The following is a 24,757-nucleotide window of genomic DNA, read 5'->3' as shown; positions in this document are numbered from 1 at the left end:
CGATTTTAAACAGCAACCGAGCCGGAAGAATTTCGGAGATATTGATGTATGAATCGTGTATGTAAGTTATTTGGGGGCTTCAAAAAGTTAATTTCAACACAAAGACGGACAGACGGACATGGCTATATCGACTCCGCTATCTATAACGATCTAGAGTATATATACTTTGTGGGGTCGAAAATGAAAAAAGGTAGAAATTACAAACGGAATGACAAACTTATATATACCCTTGCCACTCATGCTGAAGGGTATAATAAAACATTTTACAGTTTATATTACTTAGTTCATTGATTTTTATTTACCATTAAAGATTGCAACATAATTTTAGCTTTATTTCTAAGACATTTATTATTGGAATTATAGGGTAGTTGGGCAACAAAATAAACACCAGCATTGATTTGTTTGTGTGGTAAAACTAAACGTTTTTTAACATATTCGATTACCTGGTCCTCAGTTAAGAGACTATTTTCTGTCTTCACTATTAAAGCTGCAGCAGCATCACCCAGCTGTTCATCGAAAACACTTACCACACAAACATCCATGACATCGGGTATTTCGGCCACCACATGTTCAATTTCATTGGGCCAATAGTGAAGACCCTGATATTTGAGAATTTCCTTTTTACGATCCACCAAATAAAGATAATGTTGCTCATCCATGTAACCCAAATCACCGGTATGAAACCAACCCTGAGAGTCCAGAGCACGGGCAGTTTCCTCGGGGTTACCATAATAGCCCTTCCAGGTAATAGGATTGTTAATCAAAACTTCCCCGACTTCATTTATTGACAAATTATCACCATTCTCATTTATTATGCGCAACTGCAAATTGGGCAATAGTTTACCCACCGACTTGGTCCTTGTCTTATCCAGATTAAATGCAATGGCTCCAATTTCAGTTATGCCATAACCAAAACTCACAATGACATTCTCATTGAATAGAGTCATGAAACGTTTTAAGGTGGCTTCTGAGAGATTACTGCCTCCAAATTGTATGGCCTGCAAAGAGGACAAGTTTTCCTTGGTAGCCAGGGGATGATTTACCATCATGGCAACATAACGTGATGAGAGAAAGGCGTAAGACAGTTGGTACTTGCGTACAAGTTCCAAAAAGTAGCCTGGATCAAATAGTCGTTTGCTGATAATACGGGTAAAGTTGCTTAAGCAATTATTAATGAGAAACCATAGCCCAGTATACCAATCAATACCGCTTGCTATGAAGACGACTAAGTCGCTTGTTAAAAAACTATGCAGGAATAAGAGAACTATAAAGTTAAATTGCTAAATTTTTGGATAGAGAATTACTTACGGATTTTCACTTATCAAACTGGGCGTTGAGATGCAAACTGCCTTGGGTTTCCCTGTAGTGCCAGAGGAGCATAAAATCGCAATTGTTTGACTAGGTCCTTCAACAAGTTTCTGGGGTCTGTTTATGATTTTTGTTTAATTAAATAAAACTCTGATAAATTTAGCCATATGAACAATTCAAACATTTCAGCTCTGATCAGTAAAAAATCTGATTCAAGACGAATTAAGTAATAAATACTGCAAAGGCGATTTCAGGCTAATTGGAGCGAATTCATTAGTTTAGTTATATATTGAATTTGACATTAAACTTGCATTTCCTCAATCAAGTGAATGCCCACATATAAAGCTGAAAAGAATTCGCTCGAATTTGTCAGCATTCGCTTTTGCAGTCACTTGTCTAAATTCGCCTTGACTCAATTATAACATTTGGGCAAATATATGACTGCGAATGAGCTGATGATTTAAGAAAGTACATAAACGAAATGAATACATCAGACTTACTGATAATTCTCTTCCCCCATTGTTGGCCTCAAAAGATCCAGAACTTTAGAAACACCCTCAATATGCTCAGATATGGTAACAATCATACTACAATAATTCTTAGTTGTTGAACGAATTTTTTCATAAATTTCTCCATCACAAAATATTAATTTAGGTTTAGTCAGGCCATAACAATGTGATACAGTATCTAAAGTAGCAAATAAATTATCGTGAACAATAAATCGTATAATTTACTATGTCAAGTACTTTAATACACACCTTCATCCAAATCCGGATTAACAGCATGAAAGGGAGTACAATTGAAAAAACAACCCAAAACCACTGGCAGCAAATAAGTCGAATTTCTAGCACTTATACCAACAATATCCTTGTGATCCAAACCCAATTCTTTTAAGTATTCAGCTATACTAATAGCCCAGCTAACAGCTTGAGCATTTGTTATGGTTACATTGTAGGTATCATCCACCTAAATTAGGAACTTAGATAAACTTCTTTTTAAAAAAAATACATTTTTCATTTACTTGCAATTTATGCTGAGGTCTTTGATTTAAACGTTCAAATAACACTTGACCCATTGACTCATTATTATTGAATTTATTTTTTTCAGTAGCACTTTTCCAAATTTTTAGCTTGTCATCATAAACACAACTAAAATATTCCATTAAATCGGAAGACATTTTCGTTACTTTTTTAGTCCACGGAGTTTATTTCAACACTAAATATTTAGTCTAACTGAGATTGTTAATTTTAAGTTTCTAAATTTATAAATTTAGTTTATTTCTCTTTTAGATAAATAAGATGATAAGATATTGGAAAATACTGACAACTGAATAGATAAACAGGTGATACATACTTAAAGATATTTGTTAAGATAAATAGTTTTGTTAGCTGTGAGAATTTTCACAATTAGGTCGGGGACTTTGTATCTGAGTTTTGGTAATAAAATTAGTTGACAAGTATATTTTTATACCCTTCACCATGAGTGGCCAGTAGAGTGTACCGTTGAAACCGTACCCGCTGAAAACTTTCGTAATGACCTGAAATACCACCAAAAAAAATTTTATCTTGTTCTAAGAATTTCCGAATTTCGATCTAGTTTTGAAGTGCATTTACAAGGGGGAAAAATGCATTTTATTCAGTTTTTTTTTAAATTTTTGCCATTAATTGTGTACGTAATTGTCGTTCTAATAAGATATAAAACACAAAAATTGGTTAAAAAATGTTAAAGTTATTAAAAAATCGCCAGGTCATTAATGTGTCTCAGGCCACTAGAACAAGAAATGTAGGAACAAAATTTACATATTTTGAGAAATATTAAAATAAAAGCTTATTTTTACTTAAAATATATCCATAGTTACTTGTATATGAGTTTTTGTCTTCGTAGGATACCGTTAACGTATTCGCAGGTATAACCAAAAAAATAATTATTTTACGGCAGTTTCAAAACTTTAATTTCAAATTTTTAAAAATTTTGTTAAACAAATTTCAGATTTTTTTGATCATCACATGGAGATTTATTTATAACATAATAGGGAATAAAAATTTGAAAAAAGTATGTCAATACCTCCTATAATTTTTCCGTACCTGCGATATAAATTTTGCGATTTTCGAGAAAAACAAATTTTTTGGCCATATTTTGGCGAATGGCCCAATTTTCTTACTGTTATTAATTTTAAGTAAAATCTGTTCATAATATTATGTCCAGCTAATTTTAAATATATTCTGAAAGTTTTCCTAAAATCGGAAAACGTTAACCCTTAAATCGTGAAGGTCAAAGGTCAAATTTTTCAATATTTGGAATTTTTCATTGAGATATAGCGAAATATATATATATTTTTGGGCCGATTTTGATGAAACTTAAGAAAAGTATAACATGAAGTCTAGTATTTACAATAACAGCACAAAAATATAAATTTAAATATTAGCTCATTCGGATCATAAATATATTTTTGGTGATTTTTATTTTTAATTTGAGACCCAAGGTGGCTTGTAATATTGCTAATTAAGCGTATTACAACTTTGGTATCTTTATCGGGTTGAACGCATGCGAAAATTCAAATTTCAAAATATCGGACACACTTTATGATTCATTTTATTTAAATTCTAAAATTAATTTCATTAAATACAAAAATTATATCAAACAAGTTGAAAAAAATGTTTATTTTTAATATTTTTGCTGAAAAATTGTATTAGTTTTCCATAGTTTTCGGATTTTCGAAATTGAGTTCGAATGTTTGAAATTAAGAAGATATTTAAAATTTTTATTTATTTATTTACTCAAAATATATAGAAAAAAATAAAAATTATAAAATTTTGTGCAGAATTCCTAAATTCGAACATTCAAATAAAAGGATTTTGAAAGAAAAATTTTTAAATTTTAAGATTTTCTTAAGAAAAATCAACAAAATTTAACGAAATTGAGTTCGAATTTTCGAAATTAAGATTAAAATTAAAATTTTTTATTTATTTACTCAAAAAATACAGAAAAAAAATAAATTATTAAATTTCCTCAGGAATTTCTAAATTCGATCATTGAAATAAAAGGAAAAATACATAAAGATTTAATTTTCCACAGTTTTTAGGGATTTCGAAATTGAGTTCGAAACTATGAACTAAGACAAATAAAAAAATTAAATATAAAATTATTAAATTTCCTTAAGAATTCCTAAATTCGGACATTGAAAGAAAAATATTATAATTTTAATTTTTATTATAATTTTCAGATTTTCTTAATAAAAATCCACAAATTATTAATTTTACATAGTTTTTAGAATTTCGAAATTGTGTTCGAATTTTCGAAATTAAGAAAAAAAATAAAAAATTTTATTTTTTAATCAATACACTCAGGTCTCGTTTTATGCGGATTCAAATTTATGCAGTTTTTAAATTAACGATTTTTTTGGAATTTTAACAGATTTTAAAATTTTAGATGTTTTTTTTAAATTCTGTGATGAAAATGATATTTTACAATATGATGACATATGATTATATCATCTAGTGATGAAAGTGACGTTGAACCAATTCCTAAACGATGCCGACAATTATTCAGTCATTCAGATTGATCATACATATTTACAGAATTTCCTTAAAAAATGTTTTAGCTTAATTTTTGGATCATATTCTGTTTTTTTCTGTGATTAATTAATTAATTATAATTTTTGGTTATTTTTTTTAAAGGGTTTTTGTTTTTACTGTTTAAGTAAATGAAATAAATATAGTTTTGTTGATTTTTTTATGCGATTTTGCTTTGGTTTATTAAATAAAATTTGAATTTATGCGGTTTTTCAGAATTTTGGAACGAATCATTAGTTTTTATATGAAGCTAGAGTATCGTTTTATGCGAATTCAATTTATGCGATTTTTTATGGAACGCATCTATCGCATAAAACGAGACCTGAGTGTATATAAAAAATTATAAATTTTTTTTCCAAAATTCCTAAATTCGAAAAAGGATTTGGAAAAAAAATATTCCAAATTGTATGGTTTTCTTAATAAAAATACATAAAAAATTAATTTTCCATAGTTTTGAGAATTTCTAAATTAAGACAAAATTTTAGTAGACAGAAAATATAAAAATTCAAATATGTAAAAGGATTTTGAAAGAATTTTTTTTTAATTTTAAGATTTCCTTAATAAAATTCAACAAATTATTAATTTTTCATAGTTTTTAGAATTTCGAAATTGTGTTCGAATTTTCGAAATTAAGAAAAAATTAAATTTTTTATTTATTTACTATAAATAGAAAGAAAAATTATTGTTAAAACAAATTTTTTTGGTGAACAAAAATGTTGGGTTTGGGCCGATTTTCTCGAATTTAAATAGCAACCGACTATAAGTCCAAAAATATGTGGCTTATATTATTATATTAGAGAAATTTTGAATTTGATATTAGTACGCTGATTATTTCAACATTGAATGTGTGTCCTTCGCAGGTCCTTCGAAATTTAACCCATTTTAAATCCCACAACAAGGAATTAAAAACAAATAAGCATTTTTGCAGGCAAGACAACTATATCACAACCTGTCACAGAATTCCATTCCGATCGAAAATGGAATTAATTCCATATTTCGCTCCTTCAGAAAAAGTAAAACGAAAATTTTTTTCGGAACGAAACCACTTTCAGTTTTCAAAGTGGAATTGATATTTCTTTTTAATTATTTGTTTTTCTTAAAATTTTTAATCAATTTCTGTACCAAAAACTTTACTTATGTTTTAATGTAAAAAACAGAATTATTAAATATTTTTGGAATTAATAAATTACACGTAACCTATAAAACGTAAAATGAAATCGATCGGAATAAAAGCTACGTAATTGAACTATTTCCGAACAAAATATGTGACAGGCCTTTATATGTATTAACAATAAAATAAAATACCACCCAAGATTTACGATACTTAAACAAAACACATGGTTTATAAATATTTATAAATAAAATTATAGTTTATTGTCATTGTTACTATTTGCTTTATGTTTAAAATTATAAAATTTACTACTAGATCTAAATACATATGCACTAACTAACATATTAAATTACGTTCTAACATTGATTCAAAGATCTTTTTACCCTCAATTCTCACCATTTTACCATTGGCATTTTGTGGAATTTGATCAACGAAAAACACGCCAGCATGTATTTGTTTGTGTATGTCCACCAAACGATTTTTAACATATTCGATTACATCCTGTTCTGTAATGGAACTATTTGATGCCTTTACCACCAGAGCACCCGAACAATCACCCTTGGTCTCATTGGATACGGTTATAACACAAGCATCCTTAACACCGGGCATCTCAACGATGGCCTCCTCAATTTCTTTGGGCCAAAAGTGTAGACCCAAGTATTTACGAATTTCCTTCTTACGATCCACCACATACAAGAAGTTCTCATCATCCATATAGCCCAAATCTCCGGTATGATACCAACCCTGAGCATCACGCATACGTTGTGTTTCAATGGGATTGCCATAGTAACCGCCCCAGTATTTGCCATGGTTTACACAAATTTCACCCACCTCATTGTGGGCCAAATTCTTGCCATCATCATCTACAATACGCAGACTTAGATTGGGAGCCAATTGTCCCACCGAAGTAAGGCGGCTTATGTCAATATTACCAGCAATGGCTCCAAATTCAGTCAGACCATAACCAAAAATAACAATGGCATATTCATTGAGTAAAGCCTTGAAACTCTTGAGTAATGTCTCTGTAACAGTACTGCCACCCGATTGCACCATTTGCAGGGAGGCGAATACTTCCTTGCTAGCCTGAGGATGATTAACCAAAGCAGCAATGTAACGTGGTGCCAAGAAGGCATTTGTTATTTTGTATTTTTTCATTAATCCTATAAAGTCATCGGCATTGAAGGGCTTGTCGGCAATAATGCGAGTGGAACCGGTCATACAACTGGCCACCATAAATGCCAAACCTGTTATCCAATCAATAGCACTGGGTACATATAAAACAGTTTCACTGGTTACATATCTAAACAGGATGAAAAAGGAGATTTTTTTTAATTTATTTTTAGGGGGAAAATACTTTTTTTCATAGGGGTAAAACTTACGGTAACTCATGAATTAAATTGAAGCCAGCTAAGCAAACGGCCTTGGGTTTACCAGTGGTACCAGATGAGCATAGAATTGCTACTGTTTGATGACCGCCAATGCTGTAGTGTTTAGGTCTAAAATGAAAAGAGAGGGAGAGAAATTAAACTTGTTAGAATGTTTAACAAAGTTAAAACTAAAGTAAAAATCAGCTTATATTAAAGTGCATGTGGACTAAGATTTTGGACCAATTCAGAATTCCCAACCAATTCATAATCAAAGGAAATCTGTTTTGAGATTCCAATTTCCTCGCATCCGTCTTATTAATTGACAATTTATGGAATTACTAGCATTGTTAGCTGAACTGATTTCGTATAGATATTAAAGTCTCTTCGTGTAGAATTTCAGAATAATTTTGATTGTTTTACATGATTCGGTATACGTATACATCGGTTTATTTCTCTTTATTATAACTGTAAATCGTCATTGCTTCATATAAAACCAAATACATTTCTTTCTTGCTAATTTCAAAATCTTCAAAGAACCTGTGCTTCTATGTTCTCTTTCTGGAGTTTAAAGCAATTTCCTTTTCGTGATAATATTTAGCATAGAATAAAATTTGGGTGAGAGTAGTTGTTTTTACTCTCAGCTTCGCCTCCAGTTCTATCCTATGATATTCAGTATCAAAGTTAATTGATGGAGAAGCATCCTTTATCTTGATTAATACAGACTTCATTTAATGAGAATTTGAAAATCTTCAAATTAAAGTTCCTTGTTACCATCCAAGATCGTTTACAGAAGATGTTGGAATGAGGAGTATGAAAAAATAGTCCATATTTATGACATCTGTAGCCAAAGAATTTAATAATCAGTATCAGAATTAGATCCCCATTACTAAGTCCGGCACCAACTACAATTTCTTTCCTTCTAATTTCGAAATCTTTGAAGATATTTGTTCTCTACTTGATCTTGATATAACTGGCTCATTATCATTTTGGTTATAGCTAATGAGCCAACATTCCTCTCCTAACAACATTTAAAAATCACTCAGAATATGTTGCAACAAGGATGATGAGACACTTTGTTCCTTAATAATTTCGAAATCTTTGAATAATCTATACTACCATGATGTCTTTCTTGAGCTGGAGATAAATGTGCCATAAATTTCACATTTAGTGTTTTCTATTATGCAATCTAAGTAGTTTTGTTCGACTCACTTACTACTCTCGTTCAATTCCAATTCAATGTTGGAATGGCAGGGACAGAATTTTGAAATCTTCGAAAAATCTGCACTTCCTGAAGTTGAAATAAATTAGTTATAATTATTCGAATTTATATTTGGTTTTTTATGTCAAATCCCTTTAAATTCATGGGGAATCAAATCTAGGTAGTTTAGCTCGACTTAAGTAGATTCATCCCACTGATGAATCTAGGTATTGTTCACAGATATTCTGTTTTCATTAGGCTATAAGTTTCACCAAATTTGACACGTAGGTTAGTAGTTTCGATATAATATCCATCGTCTTTTGCAGAAACATTTTAATATTTTTCCAAGTTTTTTAACAATAATAATATAGTCACAGTAACTATTTACATGATTGTGGTAATATGGTTAATTTGCAATTCACATGATTGTATCAACCATGCATATGGTTACAGTAAACAAGTATATGTTTGTGTCAACCATTTATATGATGAAGGACTTACCATATTATGTTGCTCTCGGCTTATGGATATCATAATTTGAGAACAACATGTTATGATAAAATTATTCATCATAAATATGGTTGTCACAAACATATACATTTTTACTGTAAGCATATATATGGTTGATACAATCATTCGAATCGTTAATTAACCCTATTATGGTTACCACAATCATGTAAATAGTTACTGTGACTATAATGTTGTTAAAAAACTTGTAACAATATTGAAATGGTTACAGTAAACATGCTCAACTATATTTTTTCTCTGCGTGTATCGGATCAAGGAGAGAAGACTATTTTCTATATGCTATCATTGTTTCTTCAGTGCATTATCTTCGTATTGCACATCTCATTTCCCACATTTCTGCTGTCATGAGGATTAAATATCTACCTGTAAGCTTGTAGACTTGAGATTCCATTCAACAATCTAAGAGAAAGAGGAGGAGTCGGCGATTTTTCTTTACCTATATCATTTATTCTTCATGTCTAAGTTTTCGTTGTGTTCCATACCTAATTCCCAGTTCTTTCAATAATTCAATGAAAGTTTAATTAACGCTCAAAAAATTATACTCCTGCCGGTAGACTTTGGATGTTATTCAACGTCTTTAGCAAAAGGTTGTATATCATTGTCTAGCACCAATACAAAGATCTACGCAATAGATTATGAGAATTATTTTCTATAAGACGGGAAACCACCATTATCAGGAATTGTAATTAGTTTTAAAACTGAAAGCTTTAGACGAACATGACCATTCTTAACATGTAACAGCTGAACTCTTACTTTGAACATTCCAAAGCTCTAAGCTCTCTTTTGAATTCTTAACTAACCTAAACATATTTGATTAATCTCTGCTTTCTTTGTATTATAAACAGACATTGCGAACAGACCGAATAACTAGACAAAGGTTAGCAGAATCGAAAATATCAGAATTTGTAATATTAGGCTAATCCATTAACTTCTCTTAATCCCTCCGTTCATTCCCCAAATTTATTCGGTGTTAGATTAGTAATGTCTCTCTCTCTCAATTATATTATATTCGTCAAATTTTGTTTATTTCTTTCCGATTATGCAGAGGTCTATTGGGTAAAGGAGTTCGGATGCTAGGCTGATTTTTACATTAACATTAGTAGAGGAGTATAAGCTGATCTATGAGAGAGCATAAAAGTCAACATAGAATTTTAATCCGAGAAGAGTTAGCACAATAGACTACAATAGTGAAAAAGTATGCAGATAGTTTTCGATAAAATTAAAGAAGAAAGAATAGATTCCTAGATTTACATCAAAGGGTATTGAAATAGTAGGAGTTGTAGTACAGAAATGCACCGACACGTGTCATAGGAAAGCTTCATGGAGCATCAGTAATAGAGCAGTAAGAAATTTGAACCGTAGTTCAGTGAATTGTATAAGAAAGTTTTAAATAAAGTGTAAAATAATAGGAACCTGGAGGAGACTGTGTTCTACAAAAGTATTAATCACATCAGCAACTGGCCTATATATAAATGACTGTGATTCAAGAAAGGCATCATAACACTGTACAGTGCTCATAAACGGCATGTCTGTCCTAAGACTGCAGATATTAGCAGATATATTTTGTGGGTAACTGCCGTTTCTACAAGTTCGTTTGAAGAGTTTTTTCTGAAGTAAGCTCTAGCAAAGTAAGGAAAGTACTGCTCAGAGAATTATTTTTCGTCACATCAAAGGAAAAACTAGGTTCTCAGGTTTTGGAAAGTTAGGGTCAATTTGCATTTCTAAAATAACAATTTTCCAATTCTATGAAAATATAGTTCAAATTGTATAACAATAAATTTTGAATAGCAAAATCCATTGAATATAGGGAAATTATTTGTCTCAGAACTAGTTACATGACTGGTTCGTTAGGGTTAAATAATGGTTCTGGTTCTGGTTTGACTTTGTCAAAGAGTGTCTAAAATTTTTAGATTCTCCCCCTACTAGAGCAAAACTAGGTTTAAGTGTTTTAACTAAAACCAGCACCTGATTGGTTCCTTGGAGACCAATTACGAGGCAGTTTTGTATCAATATCCTTCTCTCAGGGCTGCCTTGAAAATTGGTTGTAAAAATTAAAGTCAGTTGCGATTGTCTTGGAACTAGTACGTTTTAGCCAACTTCTCGATATCTGGTTATAGATTATCATATCGAAAACGATAATTAATTTATTTTTCTATGAAATTATTTAATCCAGTCACTTAATTTCACACTAAACATTGCACTTTGAACTCAACTAAAATAAAGCATGAGTTGCTGAATTTGTCCACCTTATCATCACATCACACTTATCTAAACTAGACAATTTCATAAGACACACACACACACACTATCCACAAACTATTAATGAATTCAAATTAATTTTTAAATACTCACTGATAAAATCTCTCTGTTTTGGTGGGTTCCAACAATTCAGTTATCTTTACTACACCTTCAACATCGCCCGACATGGTGATAATTTTTGGCTTATAGGCTTTGGTGGCCAAATAAACCTTTTTGTAGACCTCAGCATCACAGAAAATCAATTTGGGTTTGGTTAAACCGAAACAATGGCCCAAAGTAGCTAATAAAATTATTAAAAAAAAAAAATAAAATTTAATTAAAAAACAAACAATCTACGCCAGACATCTAGCAAAACAAACTGATAAAACTTGAATACTTACATTCATCCAGAACGGGATTGACGGCATGGAAGGGGGTACAATTGAAGAAACAACCAATGACGGTGGGTAAAACATGAGTGGTATTTTTGACAGCAAAACCAATAATGTCATCCTGTTGCAATTTCATTTCATTGAAATGCTGGGCAATACGCACAGCCATGGTTAAAGCCTCGCGGGCTTTTAAGGTAACATTTGAAGAATGATCAATCTAAATTTTTGAATAAAATTAATTAAAATTTCTTTCTAAATTATTTGTAGACTTACCTGTAGGGTTACATTGGGAAAACTATTCAACTGATTGTACAAGATTCTGCCCAAAGCACATTCGGTATTATAAACACCCTGGGTACTGGGTGTAGTCCAGATTTGTTTACGTTTATCAAAAGTCACTTTGGCGAAATCCATGTCTGTTTTAATTTTATCACTTTTCTGTTTTTGTGTGTGTTAAACCAACTTGGTCAGAAATTTAAATTCGACTAAACCATCATAAGTTAGAACTACTGATTTTATATACTTATTATTCGACTAACTGTCTATTTTTTAGCAAAATTTTTGCTTGTTTTTTTGTATTTGCTTTTTTGAAGTGATAACAAATCTATATAAAATATCAAAAAGTTAAAACAATAGAAACACTTTAACTGTGAGGTATCGCCATTTAGTTACGACTTTTAAAACTCGTATAAATTTAAGATTAGTAAACAACATGTAGGAGATTGAGTTTTACGTAAATATAAATACCTAAATATATTCATGTATGTATGTATTTATTTACTATAAAATTTGATTAAACTTTTCCCATGGGGACTACATTTTAAAATATAAAAAACTATATAAATATGACTAAAGGAAATTGATATCAATAAGTTATAGGGTTTTCAGAGAAGTTGGGGTATTTTTGGGTATTATATTGGCATTCGGGATTCTCATATTTATTATACAACTCAAACAAAGAAGCTTCCTTAGTAGTCGACACAAAGATAACATGCAACTGAATACAATAAAAGCAAATTAAACTAACCACAGACTCGGGACAGCAAAGATTAATCAATTATTTATTCAAAAAAAACCCAAACCCAAAAATTCTCAACAATGATTTCTAAATAAAAACATATTTTATTCAGTATCACTCTACCTTTTAACAATACAGGTTCGTATACCAACATCTAAGCACGTAGTACTTATTTGTCAGTAATGCCTAATCACTTGGCTAATTCCAATTGATATATTTTCGGTCATTTGACACGTATGTGCTCTATGTCGTATGCCGCATTTTTAAGTCATACACTAGACTTAAAAATGCGGCATTTACAATAGATGACGTATTTTTTGAACGCAGTTTTAGTTTTTTTTTTTTTTGAAGGGTGCTTTATTTATTCTCACTTAGTTGTTCAACATTATATAGTAGTGTAAACAACAAAGTTTTTTTTGCCCCGAAAATCGAATTTTGTGTCAACAAATCGTCATATGCGGGAAATTGTGCTTTACTTCTTTAATTTAAAACAAGTAAGAGAACTATATTCGTCTGTGCCGAATCTTATATACCCATCTCCAAATTATACTTTAAAATAAAATTTTTAAATATTTTCAATTTTTTTTTAAAATTTTTGAAAATTAATTTTTTTAAATTTATTGAAAAAAAAATTTTTTTTTGGTGAAAGAAAAATTCGGAATTAAAAAATATTTTTACCGATTTTGACTCATTGTAGGTCCAACATTGTAGGCCTTATATACATCGTTGCAATGGACTTTGAAATATATATCTTTGGATAAACATATTGTCTATATTAATGGCTTATCCAGATATAAATCAAAAATAGGACAAAACTCCAGATTATCCCGATTTGTTGGCCGATTTTGTCGATTTTAAAAAGCAACCAAACCTGAAGACTTCCCCATATATTGATGTATGAATCATGTATGTAAGTTATTTGGGGGCTACGGAAAGTTGATTTCAACATACAGATGGACAGACGGACATAGCTATATCGACTTCGCTATCTATAATAGGGTTCTATAAGCTATTTCCTGAAAAAAGTCGAAAAGTCGAAATCGACTTTTTGGTCGGAAAAAAGTCGAACAATCGATTATGTTATCTCAAAAGTCGATAAAAGTCGAATAGTCAAAAATAGTCGATAAAAGTCGAAAAAAGTCGAATAGTCGATACAAGTCGACTTTTTAGATTGTTAAAAAAAATATTGCACTTGTATTTTTTATATATAATAAATAAATGTTTATAAAATAAAGCTTTTTTCTACACAAAATTTTTACAACATTATTCTAACTATTACCGCCTTGATAAATTTCATTTTTATTGCTAAACATTACAAAAGGCGCATCAATAAATGTAGAAACCATGTATTTTTTACAAGAAATGGTAAAAAGTTGAAAAAAGTCGGAAAGTCGAAAATAGTCGCAAAAAGTCGATTAACTAAAAAGTCGAAAAGTCGACTTTTCATAAACTACCAAAAGTCGAAAGTTCGAAAAGTCGACTTTTTAAAAAACGGACAAAGTCGAAATGTCGACTTTTTGTTTCAGCTATAGAACCCTAATCTATAACGATCCAGAATATACAACTTTGTGTTGTCGCAAATGAAAAATGTAGAAATTACAAACTGAATGGCAAACTTATATACATATAACCCACTCATGGTGAAGCAGGCGCGGATCCAGAGGGGGTGAAATAGAAAATTCCCCCCCCCAAACCGAAAAGTTTTCATATAAAAAAAGGAATAAAAAGAAAAATGTAGAACAAATTTTAATTTACAACAACACCCCGCCCCCCCCAATTGCTTGACATGGATCCGCGCCAGTGGTGAAGGGTATAAAAGGTGCCGCTAAAGCACACCAATTGCTCACCTAAGATAAAGATGGTTTGTGTGGTTTAGAAGATTTTTACACGCATTTTTTTACACAGATTTTTTCAAACTCAATAGAATGCTCTCTCTGGCATACGCTTCACTTTGAAAAAGAGTATCTGATATTGGGTTGATTCAATTAAAGGCAATTGATTTTTGTGTATATGCTATGTAATCTAGCCACTTAAGTGTCTCTAAGTACTTCAGAGTGTAGTCACTTTAAACTTACATATTGTACTGTGCTTTTTTGTGAGTAATTTGTAAAAAATTTGTTGATATAATTCTCATACAGTTTATTTTCATTTTACAGAAAAAATTATATTTCAGTTCAAACATTTATCCCATATTCAATTGGTTTCAATTATTCCATAATTAAATAAAATATTCATGTGCTCAAAAACAAAATTTTCTGATATTTTCTATTGAAAAAATTATTGAATAATTTTTTTATTGAATTATTGAAAACACAAAAATGTGTTTTTAATTACGAAAATGATCTATTCAATAATTTTTGTATTTGAAATTCAACCAATAACGAAAATTGTATATTCAATTGTCAAAATAATCAAATTCAATAGAAAATATCAAGAAATTTTGTGTTTGATTTAATTATGAAATAATTGAAACCAGTTCAATATGTGACAAATATTTGAATTGAAACGTTTTAAGAAATATTTTTTTCTGTGTATAAATTCATATAATAATTTAAGCAAATAGAAAACAGAACACAGTTGAATCCATTTCAATTTATATGGTAAAACACAAGTGCTTAAATTGTTATATGATTTTATATGAAAAAACGTACTTTTAATAACGTTTTTGTTTATAACTCCTGAACTTTTGCACGAATATAGTATAGAGCTTAGGTGTCCTTATACAATTTTCTTTCTGAATTTTAACACCGCGATCTTTGATATTTTTTACATTGAAATATATACTTCGAAAATTGGCCTTTAACCTTTTGAAAGTAAACAATTTTTTTCACACACTTTAAGGACAATATCTTTGGTTTTGAAATGGAGTCAAAAATTATGCTGGTCTTTGAAGAGTTTCAAAGTTATGGACAATTATGTGTATATAATTTTAGACAAATTTAACAAATTTTTAAATTTTTACGTCAGAATAAGTTTCCATTGAAAAAGTCACTGATATGAGGAACATATTGGATATATTATTGGTGTGGTAAATTTTATTAAAATCGGAGATGGTAAATCTGACAGCTGTCCGCTTTCAAATGGATCCTCCCAGTAGCACATTCATATCACTATTAATTTTTCAAATAATTCCAAGAATGAAAACCCTTAATTCAATATTATATAAAATTTAATAATAAATAAAACAATATTATAATGTATAAATAAATATCCTGTCAATATTTAAAACACTCATAAATGTTTGTATTCAATGACCATAATTTAAGTGGAAAGTTATTTTTGTTCGCCGGAAACGAAATACACTTATATGAAATAGAATATTTTTTTCAAGATTATCAAAAGTGGGGTCTTGAGATTAAAATAATACAAATACGTTTTTCTTATCTTAAACAAAATAATGAATTTCGTTTTATTTATATTGAGGTATATTTCTGCTATAAAGTTGTTTAAATTTATAAAATATTTTCTTACAATTTAACCAGAAAACTTTGATAGAGAAACCCTATCAAAGTGAAAATCCAAAGAGTTTAAAGGTAGTTTTGTTTTTTGATAAATTTGTTTTTAAAACTACGAAAAAAGATAGTAATATTTTCGCAAGATTTAGTTTTGTATAATAAAACTATGGGACATACAAAATTTAACTAGACAACATTATTTTATTGACTGATATAATTTAAGAAATCTAAAAGAATAAAAACAGGTGATATTTAGAGCAACAAATAAACAGTGTTATTTTCACTTAAAGTTATTATCTCAATTATGTTTTTTAAGCAATATTTTTAAAAGTTTTATTTATTATTTAGTATTATTTGTATATTTAAGTTAAAAAACAATTGAATTTGGTGAAACAAAAGTTTTCATCAGAACCCCAAAAAAGTATTTAAAATTGAAAAACAATATTTTGGTGGAAAATAAAACTTTTTTTCAAATTTCATTTTTAAAGAAAATTTTAGTGAAAGGAAGGATGCATCTGGAATCCCATAGCCCTTGAATTTGACATTTCCGAAATTAAATACAGAATCCTTTCTTCCAAAAAATAAGATTTTTTGAAAAATTGTTTAAATGTATAAAATCAAACGTGGTGATTTTTTTCGTTAAGGGGGTATCAATTTTTTCTTCAATAGATCAAACGTAATTTCCTAAGGTGAAAAAACTATTCGTATTTCCGTATGTATAAAGTTGCACCCCAAGTTTTCTATAGAAAATTTATAGATTAACAAGTTTTCTAAAGAAAACTGTCTATAGAACTGATCGTTAATCAAGTTTTCTATAGAAACCTGATCGTTAATCAAGTTTTCTATAGAAACCTGATCGTTAATCAAGTTTTCTATAGAAAACTGATCGTTAATCAAGTTTTCTATAGAAAACTGATCGTTTATCAAATTTTCTATAGAAAACTGATCGTTTATCAAATTTTCTATAGAAAACTGATCGTTTATCAAATTTTCTATAGAAAACTGATCGTTTATCAAATTTTCTATAGAAAACTGATAGTTTATCAAATTTTCTATAGAAAACTGATCGTTTATCAAATTTTCTATAGAAAACTGATCGTTTATCAAATTTTCTATAGAAAACTGATCGTTTATCAAATTTTCTATAGAAAACTGATCGTTTATCGAATTGTCTATAGAAAACTAATCGTTTATCAAATTGTCTATAGAAAACTGATCGTTTATCAAATTTTCTATAGAAAACTGACCGTTCATCAAGTTTTCTATAGAAAACTGATCGTTCATCAAGTTTTCTATAGAAAACTGATCGTTCATCAAGTTTTCTATAGAAAACTGATCGTTCATCAAGTTTTCTATAGAAAACTGATCGTTCATCAAGTTTTCTATAGAAAACTGATCGTTCATCAAATTTTCTATAGAAAACTGATCGTTCATCAAGTTTTCTATAGAAAACTGATCGTTCATCAAGTTTTCTATAGAAAACTGATCGTTCATCAAGTTTTCTATAGAAAACTGATCGTTCATCAAGTTTTCTATAGAAAACTGATCGTTCATCAAGTTTTCTATAGAAAACTGATCGTTCATCAAGTTTTCTATAGAAAACTGATCGTTCATCAAGTTTTCTATAGAAAACTGATCGTTCATCAAGTTTTCTATAGAAAACTGATCGTTCATCAAGTTTTCTATAGGAAACTGATCGTTTATCAAGTTTTCTATAGAAAACAGAGTGTAAAGTTAAATGGGAATGTATTATTCTCAGTTTATATAACGACACACTTTCAGTGTTAATCCCACCCAGAGCAGCACAACTTTTACGTTTCAATCTCATACATACTTCTAAATATTTATTAATAATTTTATTTTAATAAATATTTTCCTTATTGTTAACGGCTATAAATCAATTGTTTTAAATCAGTCTATTTATATTGTACATTTAAAAATTAATAATTTTTATTAGATAATAAATTCAACTAAGCTGTTATATACTTAGATAGACTCTCAAAAAACAATAGAACACACACGTACAATTCCATTTTCATTTAATAATATGGCTGTTATCGTTAATAAAAATACAAATTTGTCAACACATCGTTACTTAACAAATTTCATTCAAGAAATATACACATACGATTAAATCTTTTTTTAACAAACATTTTATGATTTTGGGTTTTTCTCAAATGATTATTTTTTTTTTTAAATTTCCCACCATAGTATTATTGTAGAGTTTGATTAAGTAAAAGTTTTAAAATGTATTAGATTACATCCTTAATTATTTGCTAATAAATGTGTATAAGTGTTATTTTTATTTTACTGCTACTGCTGATTGAAATTGTACCTTGATTTTTGGTTTGATTTAATGATTAAGCGTCATAGTTTCCGTTGTATATTACTATAAATTTTCATATTTTTAATCAATAATTTTCATAAATATTCCTAACGCTAAATTAGATCATTTGGTTTATGGTGGGTCTATTATGAAAAGGGCAAGTTTTTGCATGAAAATTTCACAAGTATTAAAAAAAATTAATTTTTTGAATAAAAATATCGATCGTCAAGATTTTGCAATAATACATAGATCGACAAGATTATTACACAGAAACCGATCGATATGTGTTTTATAGAAAATATATCGATCGACATGTTTTGTATAGAAAACTTATCGATTTTAAAGGTTTCTATAGAAAACTGATCGCTTTTCATCTTGTCTATAAAAAAAATAAACTTATCGATCTTCAAGTTCTCTATAGAAACCTGATCATTCTTCAAATTTTCTATAGAAAATTGTTCGATCTTCATGTTCTCAATAGAAAACTGATCACTCTTAAATTTTTTTTTTTTGAAAATTTATCGCCCTGATCGACGATCTATAGAAAACTGATCGATCTTCAAGTTTTCTATAGAAAACTGACAGATCTTCAAGTTTTCTTTGACCGATTGGTTTTCTATATAACACTAATCGCTCTGTAAGTGTTCTATAGAAAACTGATCGCTCTCTACGTTTTTTATAGAAAACTTATCGCTATTCAAGTTTTCTATAGAAAACTAATCGACCTTCAAGTTTTATATAGAAAACTAATCGCGCTTCAAGTTTTCTATAGATTGCTTTTCAAGTTTTATATAGAAATTGTCTATAGAAAACTGATCGCTGTTTAAGTTTTCTATAGAAAACTGATCGCTGTTTAAGTTTTCTATAGAAAACTGATCGCTGTTTAAGTTTTCTATAGAAAACTGATCGCTGTTTAAGTTTTCTATAGAAAACTGATCGCTCTTTAAGTTTTCTATAGAATACTGATCGCAGTTTAAGTTTTCTAAAGAAAACTGATCGCTCTTTAAGTTTTCTATAGAAAACTGATCGCAGTTTAAGTTTTCTAAAGAAAACTGATCGCTCTTTAAGTTTTCTATAGAAAACTGATCGCTCTTTAAGTTTTCTATAGAAAACTGATCGCTCTTTAAGTTTTCTATAGAAAACTGATCGCTCTTTAAGTTTTCTATAGAAAACTGATCGCTCTTTAAGTTTTCTATAGAAAACTGATCGCTCTTTAAGTTTTCTATAGAAAACTGATCGCTCTTTAAGTTTTCTATAGAAAACTGATCGCTCTTTAAGTTTTCTATAGAAAACTGATCGCTCTTTAAATTTTCTATAGAAAACTGATCGGTCTTTAAGTTTTCTATAGAAAACTGATCGGTCTTTAAGTTTTCTATAGAAAACTGATCGCTCTTTAAGTTTTCTATAGAAAACTGATCGCTCTTTAAGTTTTCTATAGAAAATTGATTGCTCTTTAAGTTTTCTATAGAAAACTGATCGCTCTTTAAGTTTTCTATAGAAAACTGATCGCTCTTTAAGTTTTCTATAGAAAACTGATCGCTCTTTAAGTTTTCTATAAAGAAACACATTTTCTGTAGAAAACAGATCGATAAACAAGTTGTCTATAGAATTGATTAGAACTGATTGATTAAAAAATGCTCTATGTTCTAAACAAATTTTCTATTAAAAACTGATCGCTAAACCAATAATCGTTTTATAGAAAACTGAATTATCAAAACAGATTGTTGATCAAACTGTTTTTTGTAGATCAAAATATTTCTAAAGAATATTGAATGATCAACAAGTTATTTACAGAAAACTTTTCTACAGAAAACAATCCACAAGTTTTCTTTGGAAAAACCAATTAAGAATCCTGAAAATTACAACTTATCATGATCAAATATGTTCATTATTCAATACCTTTTTACATTCTTCCAAAAATCGAAGGTGCCAATAAACTGTTTAACACGTGTATTGTATCTTCTCTACTCTGAGTAAACAAAAAAGCAAAACAGATTAGAAACAATCTAACAATCTATCTAATGTGTAAGCACTCCCCAAATTAATTTTGACTATTAAAAACTCATGTAAAAATTAATATTACTATTTAAATCTAAAGTTTGGTTTTTCAAAATTTACTAAAAAAAAAAGACGTCATACCATTCGAATTATTACAAGTAAACGTAATCAGAATGACACTTAAAGTATCGAAACAACCTGAAAAGATAAGATAAAGTTAAAACCCATTAGATAAGAAATCACGTTTCCACCCAACATATTGGTGTGACCAACAATATAGGTTTGTTTATAAAGATAACAACGAATATTTCTTTATAACAAAAACAAAAAATCATTTGTTATGATGAGGTTAAAGCTAATGGACATGCCTCAAACGAAAAATAAAAGAACGTAACTAAATATTTGTACCCATAGAAGTTCCAAAAAATAATTTCACAATAAAATATTCCATTAAATGTCCAAAATGTCTACGGTATACGATGCAAATGCTAAAATTTGGCAGGGCTGGCAACGAAATGATGAGCCACTGGATGAAAATGTGTCTGTGGGTGAGTGGGCTTTGCGTATGATGCGTAATAAATCATCGAATGAAACATGTCAAATTAGCGATCCAGACAATGCAAATTTAACATATCACGAGGCTCTCACACAGGCCATACAACTGGCTAAACAGATGCGTAAATGGCAGTTGACTTGTTATGATATCATTGGCATTGTTGCAACAAACAGCAAGTATCTGATGCAAATCATATTGGCCGCCTGGTTCAATGGTCTCGCCTTTCATGCCATCAATCCCGAGGAGAAAGTAGGTGAGTTGTGTATGCGAGTGAGTGAGTGTTTGAAGTGTTGGTCTAATCATTATTAAAATTATGCAATAATTTGAATTATTTCATTTTCCCATTAAACAGAGGCAATTCATTATTTGCTAAACAAAACCAAACCGAAGGTTATATTTTGTGATGGTTTGTATTTGGATAAATTACAAAATACTCTACATTCATGGTATCCCATTGTTTGTACGGTGTGTAATCATGTCGACGATAATTTGGATGTCATTAGTATAGAGGATCTTTTGAGGACGCAGGAGGAGGAGGAGGAATGTACAGATTTATTTTGGTAAATATTTGTGGAGTTTTGTAAATGAAATATTTGAGGGAAATTATATAGTTTTTATTATGTCTTTCGATTAGTACAGAACCTTTGAAGGATGGCTGTGATCAAACTATGGCGATATTGTGCTCCTCGGGTACATCTGGTCTACCGAAATGTGTTCGTATAACAAATAAAATGTGTCTTACGGATTATGGGTGAGTTGGAATAGGGAAAACCCAGTCATATTCAAAATGAAAAACCTAATTTCCCTAACAGAAAGTTAGTACCTCGATAATTACAAGGGTGGATCAATAAGACCGTGACTGAAACACAGCTTTTAGGATAAAAAATAATTTAATTTTTCAACATAGTCTCCTTTGAGCCCAATGTTTCTCCAATATTTTAATAAGATTTGTCGAGATCATCAAAATTTGAGGGACGATTTCATTGTTAGAGGCAAATCTCTCTTCCGCCGAGCGATTTCTTCAGGTTTGGAAACAGTACATAGTCACTCGGGGCTAAATCCGGAGGATAGGATGGATGAAGGAGAATTTTGTAGCCTAATTCATGGATTATTGCCATGCAAACCACCGATTGTATGCCAATGCGGCATCCATCTGGCTTAAAGCCTTCATATACCCAAGTGATCATTTGAAATTGTAAGCACTGAGCCATGTGAGATGCTTATGGCTTCCATAATCTATCTCACATTCAATCTCCGATCGTTCAACACAATATCAGGAATTTTTTCAATTGTTTCGGGTGTAGAGACCTCAACTGGGTATCCAGAACTTTCGTCATCTTCCGTGGTTGTATGGTCACAACGAAATTCAGTAAACCACTTTTTTAATAATGATATTGATAGTGCAGCGTTCCCATAGTATCTATCATGCTTAGCCTTGGTTTAAGTGATGGTTTCTTTGCTTAGTGAAAACACGAAATTAATTTTTTTCATTTTCTCCTCAAAACTCGCGGTAGTCTGCTATCAATGAGTTTCAAAGACAAACTAAATGACGCAGCTTGTTCAAATTTTGACAGGAATCAACTGAAAAATTCCTGTTGGCTGTACCGGTATTGCACTTTAATTTAAGAGGCAGGAAATTCAAAAAGTCACGGACTTATTGACCCGTCCTCGTAGCATGCAGTTTCTCATTTTCGTTTGGGTAATAGCAAATCGTTGATTTTACATTATTAAATATATAATATTTCTTTCCTTCTAGCCTTCTTTCCGAAAAATCTCTAACGGTCTTCACATTTTGCAACATTGACTGGATTTTTGGTTTCTATGGACTCTTAAGCAGCCTACTACATGGAAACTTACGCATCATAACCTCTCAACCCTATACACCCGAGTACATGACCCACATAATCTGCAGATATAAAGTCAACTGTTTACTGGCAACATCCAATCAAATCTCACAATGCATTAACTTCCAACCTGAATTGCTACAATCCTTAAAATTCATTCTTATCTCCGGATCTTCTTGTTTCAAAGCTAACTTACAACAAATACGTTCCACACTCCAGCATACAACTGTGATAAATATCTATGGCACTTCTGAATGTGGCGGCATAGCAGCCAATTTTGGTGACTACAAAATGAAATCAGTGGGTCAACTGTTTTCCAATGTGGAATTAAAAATTGTGGACGAAGCCACTGGTGAGAAGTTGGGCCCCTATGAAATAGGGGTTTTATGTGTGAAGAATAATTTCCATGCCAATGAAACAGCTTATTATGGTGATGTGGGAGCTTTTTATAAAATTTTAGATGCTGAGGATTTTATCATAACTGGTGATTTGGGTTTTATGGATCCAGAGCACTATTTGTACTTATCGGATCGTCGTGAAATTGTCTTGCAATATCAAAATCTCTACTATTCTCCTTATGAATTTGAGGTAATTGTGGCTGAAATGCAAGGAGTTCAAGATGTATGTGTTGTGGGTGTCCAAGAGGAGGGCAAGGGTGATGTACCAGCTTGTGTGATAGTGAAGAAAGAGAAATGTATTCTTAACTCAAGAGATGTGTTGAATTATGTAAATTTAAGAAGAGACTCTTTGCATAATTGTTTTGATTATGGCGTGTTTTTTGTTAAGGAAATTCCACGAAATCACAATGGAAAAGTATTAATCAAGGAGGTGGTGGAAATGTGTAGACATTTTAAAACTTAAGAAAAAAGACTGACTATTTAATAAGTATTCGTAAAATAATGATAAAAAAATAACAAATAAATATTTATTAAAACAAAAGTTTTCATACCAATCACTTTTTTCATTTTAATCCTACTTTCCCCGATGCTGTCAAATTCCCTTTGTAACCCATAAAAAAAAATTCCCTTCCCCAAAATGCAAAAACCTATGTGTATTACAAATCTAAGGAAAACTAAACAAAAACCAAACTACATTACATTTCCGTTTCTAACAATTTGTTGAACGTTAACTGCCACATGAGGTTTCACTGAACAAACACACACAAAAACTTGTACATCCTGAGTTTCAGCCAAAAAAGTGTTGCAACATAAAATGTTTCTTGTTCATTTTTACATTCCAACCCGCAGAGCGTAACTTTACATAATAAAGTTAAATTGTACACAAAGTAAACCGAAAACTTAATTGTATTTCGATGGATTTTTTATGTCATGTTTTCTTCTTAAATTTAAGGAGAATGAATTTAAAATGTTGGAATTTAAAAGTGAGAAAAATATGATTGAAAGGTGCTTCATAAAATAAATGGTCAGGTCAGATTTCTTTGAATCTAGAGATATCTATAGAGTAGCAATTTCAGTGAATAATGTTAAGTTTTGACTGGATTTTTTGTCTGTCAAAAATGAAGAATATTTACCCTGTTGGCCCAGTACAGCATAGATAAATATACATTGAGCATAAACTCTCCTGTCAACCTGTAACTCAGTTGTCAAAAACCTAAGTGGTGAGAATGTATTAGTAAATAAAACTATGTGAAAACAAAAACACTGGTTTGAGTTTTTTTTTCTAGTTTCCGAACTTGTTATTTCTCTATGGTTGGTAGTATCCAATATTCTCTCATGTCGTAACCACTAGTAGTGTACGATCGTTGTATATTGTCATGACTAACCTTGAGGATCTAGATAATTTTAAAGATTTTAAAGAACGCTAGGTAATCTAACGGCCTGCTACA

The 24,757-nt window shown here is 30.2% G+C and overlaps 3 protein-coding genes across 3 annotated transcripts; 1 reads left to right on the top strand and 2 right to left on the bottom strand.

Moving 5' to 3' along the window:
* Positions 1-284: 284 nt before the first annotated feature.
* LOC135958362 (probable 4-coumarate--CoA ligase 1) lies at positions 285-2,522 on the bottom strand. The gene is made up of 5 exons (XM_065509267.1): positions 2,330-2,522; positions 2,067-2,274; positions 1,809-1,995; positions 1,309-1,425; positions 285-1,245 (listed from the first exon to the last, which is right to left on the bottom strand). The coding sequence occupies exons 1-5, from the start codon at positions 2,483-2,485 to the stop codon at positions 285-287; spliced, it is 1,629 nt and encodes a 542-aa protein (XP_065365339.1). The 5' UTR covers positions 2,486-2,522.
* Positions 2,523-6,237: 3,715 nt separating this feature from the next.
* LOC135956879 (uncharacterized) lies at positions 6,238-12,185 on the bottom strand. Its single transcript, XM_065507480.1, has 5 exons — positions 11,988-12,185; positions 11,724-11,931; positions 11,437-11,623; positions 7,371-7,487; positions 6,238-7,291 (listed from the first exon to the last, which is right to left on the bottom strand). Exons 1-5 carry the CDS (start codon positions 12,126-12,128, stop codon positions 6,328-6,330), a joined length of 1,617 nt encoding a protein of 538 aa, XP_065363552.1. The 5' UTR covers positions 12,129-12,185; the 3' UTR covers positions 6,238-6,327.
* Positions 12,186-20,888: 8,703 nt separating this feature from the next.
* On the top strand, positions 20,889-23,863 carry LOC135957124 (uncharacterized). The gene is made up of 4 exons (XM_065507802.1): positions 20,889-21,320; positions 21,420-21,627; positions 21,702-21,818; positions 22,824-23,863. Exons 1-4 carry the CDS (start codon positions 20,966-20,968, stop codon positions 23,770-23,772), a joined length of 1,629 nt encoding a protein of 542 aa, XP_065363874.1. The 5' UTR covers positions 20,889-20,965; the 3' UTR covers positions 23,773-23,863.
* Positions 23,864-24,757: the final 894 nt, after the last annotated feature.

The sequence above is a fragment of the Calliphora vicina genome, chromosome 4 (assembly GCF_958450345.1).
Source record: "Calliphora vicina chromosome 4, idCalVici1.1, whole genome shotgun sequence".
NCBI classification, from domain to species: Eukaryota; Metazoa; Arthropoda; class Insecta; order Diptera; family Calliphoridae; genus Calliphora; species Calliphora vicina.
This window is presented reverse-complemented; position numbering and strand designations above follow the sequence as displayed.